The sequence below is a fragment of the Aulostomus chinensis genome, chromosome 1 (assembly GCF_037954235.1).
Source record: "Aulostomus chinensis isolate RoL2024-O1b breed Wild chromosome 1, RoL_Achi_v1.0, whole genome shotgun sequence".
Classification (NCBI taxonomy): Eukaryota; Metazoa; Chordata; class Actinopteri; order Syngnathiformes; family Aulostomidae; genus Aulostomus; species Aulostomus chinensis.
In genome coordinates this window covers 55,877,460-55,882,623 of record NC_141320.1, presented here as the reverse complement: position 1 = coordinate 55,882,623, position 5,164 = coordinate 55,877,460, and the positions used below count along the sequence as shown (strand labels likewise).

Here is a 5,164-nt window from a genome sequence, read left to right as displayed (position 1 = left end):
TCTCCTGCACCTGATGGAGTGACCCGCACCGCTAAAAGGCCTGTTACCAGCCATAACGAGCCATAACGTACAATTCAGCAGCGCTAATCACTACGGTTTTTAGCCGGGAAGCTGACGGACGTAACACTGGGGGCTCGTCCGGGATTTTTCTTCGTCGGAGTCGGAGGAAAAAGGAAAATGTGACTGAAGCGGATAATGGCGACACTCGGAGGTAACGCTAATGCTCGAGTTGATGGCCACGCCAAGCTGGCTAGCTTTGCTAACACCAATCCTTTCGTTGTGGACATAATGGACGTTGCACAAGTTGGGACGGACACTCGTGATTGTTGTTGTGACTGTGGCGTGCGTGCTAGCCGCAGAGGGAGCAGCAACCCTTTCGTTGCGGATACAGAGCCAACGTTAGCCGCTAGTGGAGCCCAAGCACCTGTCCTGCTGTCCGACGCTGCATGGCCGCTCACACCGCCACCTTCAACAACGACGAACCCTTTTATTTCAACGCCAGCTCACGCCGACACGTCGGCTGGTGAGTTTAAAGCTTTTGTTCATACGGACTGTGACCATATTGGAAAGGCAGCTTCTACACCAGCGGTAGCTTCATGTCATGTGATGGACGATAGCCACATCCAAGCTCCCGCGTCGTGCACTTGCAATCAGCAGCGGAGCGGCCTTACTCCTGCTAATCTGCACGTGTCCCCCATTATATCGCAACTGGCCCAGCCTGCCAGACCTCGCTACAATGAGCAAGCCCACCGAAGTAGCACCAGCCCTCACCAGTGTGGACGCCACCGGCCCGATGGAAATAGAGCTTGGCCTGGAACTCGTGGCCGTTCTTCCTACATCATGCCTGGCTGTGAATTGATGGACAGCAGCGATGACGAGTTGTATGGACAGAAGGAACGAATCCCCACGCTGCAACCTGGCAAGTTCGATGGCTCGACTTCATGGAAAGACTTTCTCTATCAGTTTGAGAGCTGTGCTGAGGCTAACTACTGGTCGGAGAAACCCACGGCAGTGCAGCTTAGATTTAGCCTGACAGGTGCAGCCGGTGCCATTGTCCACAAGAACCCCAGATCTGCTCGTTGGAGCTACCAGAGGATGGTGGATGAGATTGAGTCTGCCTACGGTCCCTGTTCAGAGCATGCAGCAGCAATCGGCATCAAACTGAGACAGAGAGTGAGAGGACCAGGTGAGACTCTGCACAGTTTAAGAGACCATATCTATGAGAAGGTGTCCATTGTGTATGCTGACAGAACTGAGCTGGAGCAGGAGGCTGTTAGCGCTGAGATTTTTATCGGTGCTTTGGCCGATGCGGAGGTTGTCCAGCGGCTGCTGGAGGAGCATCCCCGTACACTGGCTAAAGCTTATGAAATAGCCCACCGCTACGAGACGACCAGGCGGGCAGCAAGGACTGTTACACAGCTAATGCAGCAAGGTCAGCATGGTGGCGGGGAGAGGCGTGCCAGGGCAGCCATGGTACGTGGAAACCCTTTCACTGCTGTGGTTGAGGATCCAGCGGGGGTAGCAATCGACCCTTCCACTCAACCTGAGAGGGTGCCAACATCTCAGTGACCCTGGCAACCCAGAAAAAAGAGAGACATGGGTGCAGACTGGAAGGAGGTCATCTGCCATAACTGCAGTGGTGTAGGGCATCTGCAGAAAACCTGCCCTTCACCCCGCCGCCCCAAGCCATCTGCCCATGACCCCCTTCGCACTGCCCCAGTTCCTGGTGCAAGCACCGTAAACGCATGTCACCCAAGTCATGAAGAAGACATGCTAATTCATGTCCTGATACATGAACTACGAATGTGTGCTCGCTGGACTCTGGCGCAAGGCGGAACGTGCTTTCCCTCCATCATTTCAACTCCATCCCTGCTGAGTTCAGGCCCCCCCCCCCTTAACTGTGCTCAGCGAGTTAACTTTGCCGGTGCATATTGGAAATAATGTGACTGATGTGAACTTTGTCATGGCTAACACTGCTGAGAGCATGAAGGTCATCCTCGGGTCACCCTTTCTACGCCAAGCAGGTTCCCATTTGGACTATGGCGGCAGGGAGGCCACCCTCTTTGGTAAAAAGTTCCCCTCCTGAACCCCAACCATCATACCCAGGCACCCATAGTCAGAGTCGCCCGGACTGCAGTTTTGGAGTCAGGATGTGAGTACGTTGTGCCGGGTACCGCCTGTTTCCGCCATGCTGTGAATGGGAACATGATGTTAAGCCCCACAAAGACTTTCATTGAAAAGCACCAAGTCCTGGTGGCCCGCGTTGTGGTGCAGGCATGGCAGTGCACCAATATTCCCATCAGGGTTTTCAACCCTGGCACCGCTCCTGTAACACTGAAACGGGGATCGGTGGCTGGCGTCCTCCAACCTGCCACAGTACTAGAGGAGACGGAGTTTCAGCCAGCAGGAGCTCCAGCAGCACCCAAGTCTACTAACCATTTCTCTAGTTCTGTTCCCCACCACCTGCAGGTGCTGTATGCAGACAGCTGTGTAACCTGACGGAGGATGGCCGCTGTCGGCTGGCTCACCTGCTACGGACCTATGGTGATGTCTTCTCCACGGGGCCCACTGACCTTGGTCACACTCGCCTGGTGCAGCAGGATATCCTGACCACACCGGGGCCCCCTGTGAAACAACCACCACGCCGGATGTCCCAAGAGAAGCAGGTAGGGGCTGATCAGCAGGTACAACAGAGCTTGGAGACTGATGTGGCTCGGTCCAGCAGCAGCAGCTAGGCCGCACCAATTGTAATGGTAAAGAAAAAGGACGATAGCCTACGGCTCTGTGTAGATTATAGGCTTCTGAATGAACGGACTATTAAAGATGCATATCCCTTGCCACGTATCCAGGACACCTTGGACACCCTGTCCACTGCCAAGTTCTTTAGTACATTGGATTTAACATCAGGGTACTGGCAGGTGGAAATGACACCCAGGGCCTGCAAAGCTGCAGCTTTTTGCACCCGAAAGGGGTTGTTTGAGTGGAATGTGATGCCATTCGGACTTTGTAATGCCCCGGCCACATTCCAAAGACTTGTGGACCGTGCATTGCAGTGGGAGACATGCTTGGTGTATCTCGACGACATCATAGTCCTGGTGTTCACCAGGCTGCGTGAGGCTAACCTTAAGCTGAAACCATCCAATGAGCATTGAGGCTCTGCTGAATTTCATCCTGAAGGACTGCCTCAGCACTGTTGAGAGGGAAGGTTTCAGGGAACTGGTTCAGGTCCTTGAGCCTCATATGTTTGCCAACCAGAAAGGTTTGTGTGGAAATGATCTAAAGCAGTAGTTGATATCTCCAGTTTATTTCATCTTGAATTTCAATGTATTGATTTACTCTGGGTGTCATTTTCAGACCATCAAACAAACGGTGGCCAAAAAGTACCAGGAGGAACGGGAAGGAGTGAAAAAGGAAGTCCAGCTGCCATGTGGACATCTGTGGACATGGAGGCTCCCTTGGCTCTGACCTGTCACTGCATTAGTGAGAATGAATGTGTTGGGAGTGCAAGACTTTCCACAAAGTCACCCTGCTGACAGTTTGGCCCCAGTCCAAAGAGGCATGATGGAGGACTGGGCCATCACCAACAAAGTCAAGTGTCTTGTGAGCGACGCAGCACCAAACATGACAGCATCCACTAGACAGCTCCAAATTCACCACTCAGTCTGCACTGCACATCGTCTGAATCTAGGAGTCAGAAAATCCTGTGATCAGATCCCCCACTTCCATCATCAGACACAAAGCCAGGAACACTGTCACATCCTTCAGATCAGCACTACAGCCAAGGAGAAGCTGGCTCAGGTGCAGCAACAGATGGGAGGGCCAACCCTGAAACTCATCAGTGAGGTGCCAACACGCTGGAACAGCACACACAGCTGTCAGGGCTGCATGATGAGAGGGAACCAGTGTGGGAACCTCTGGCCTCTCTAAGACAGATTTGACTCCACTGACAGCTGAGGAGTTCACCACCATAGGAGAAGCACTTCTAGTAAACAGAGGTCATTCTAGTAGCCTGGTCCCTCTGTGGTTGAGCTATAATTGTAGGAAATATGGTCATTATTCAATGGTGACATCTCTCTGCTGAATAATGTAGAACTGAACGGATCCACTGGACCTTCTTTTTCCAAACAGCAGCATGCAGCAGCTGTCCTGAGTTGAAAACTGCACATTTCTGTTGGTGAGAGTTCATCAAGTGATGGACTTTGTCTCTCAACAGAAGCTGTGTGGAAAAACCCTGCAGCTACGAGCGCTTCAGATTCTGAGAGTGATTCTTACGCCATTGGCTGGTTTAACCTGGCGTCTGACCGTGGAGGTGGCTGAAAGGAGCGTGACATGGCTGCACAGGTAAATCAACTAAAGCAGTGTTAGTCTTTGGCAGCAGGCCAGGCCGACAAATGCTAATGTCTCTGACTGACTGACTGATGAAGTTGGACCATTGGTCAGACACAATGATGCATGACCCCAAATAGTGGCCTGGGTCTTGATGAAGCTCACGTTAGTTTTAGCTTCATTTTGAGTTCATGAGCAACTCTTACGACATCACTGTAGCATTATTTTGAGGTTATTAGCAACTCTCCCTACATCACTGTCATCATCATTTTGAGTTCATCAGCAATTCTTACTTCATAAATGTAGCATTATTTTGAAGTTTTTAGCAGCTCTTTCTACATTGCTTTCAGCATCATTTTGAGATGATAAATTCTTACTCCATCACTGTCAGCATCATTTTTAGTTTATGAGCAACTCTTACTACATCACTGTAGCGTTATTTTTAGGTTATTAGCAACTCTTAAAACATCACTGTAGCATCATTTTGAGGTTATTAGTAACTCTTAATACATCACTGTAGCATTATATTTAGGATATTTTCAAGTCTTACTACATTACTGTTATACCATTTTGAGGTGATGAGAAACTCTTACTACATTACTGACAGCATCATTTTGAGGTTAGTAGCAACTCTTAATACATCACTGTAGCATTATATTTAGGATATTATCAAGTCTTACTACATTACTGTTATACCATTTTGAGATGATGAGCAACTCTTACTACATTACTGACAGCATCATTTTGAGGTTAATAGCAACTCTGATGACATCACTGTAAGCATCATTTTCAGGTTATTAGCAACTGTGACGACATGACTGTTAGCATCATTTTGAGT

At 50.0% G+C, this 5,164-nt stretch overlaps 1 protein-coding gene across 1 annotated transcript in view; it reads left to right on the top strand.

Annotated features, from left to right (window-relative positions):
* Positions 1 to 3,636, top strand: part of LOC147272285 (uncharacterized) — a 3,647-nt gene extending 11 nt beyond the window's left edge. The window contains exons 1-2 of the mRNA XM_086208312.1: positions 1 to 2,666; positions 3,355 to 3,636. The exon at positions 1 to 2,666 is cut by the window's left edge and continues 11 nt beyond it. Of these exons, the coding sequence (XP_086064438.1) occupies positions 196 to 1,569 (1,374 nt within the window). The 5' untranslated portion in view covers positions 1 to 195 and the 3' untranslated portion in view covers positions 1,570 to 2,666; positions 3,355 to 3,636. The remainder of the gene's footprint in view (positions 2,667 to 3,354) is intronic.
* The last annotated feature ends 1,528 nt before the right edge of the window (positions 3,637 to 5,164 follow it).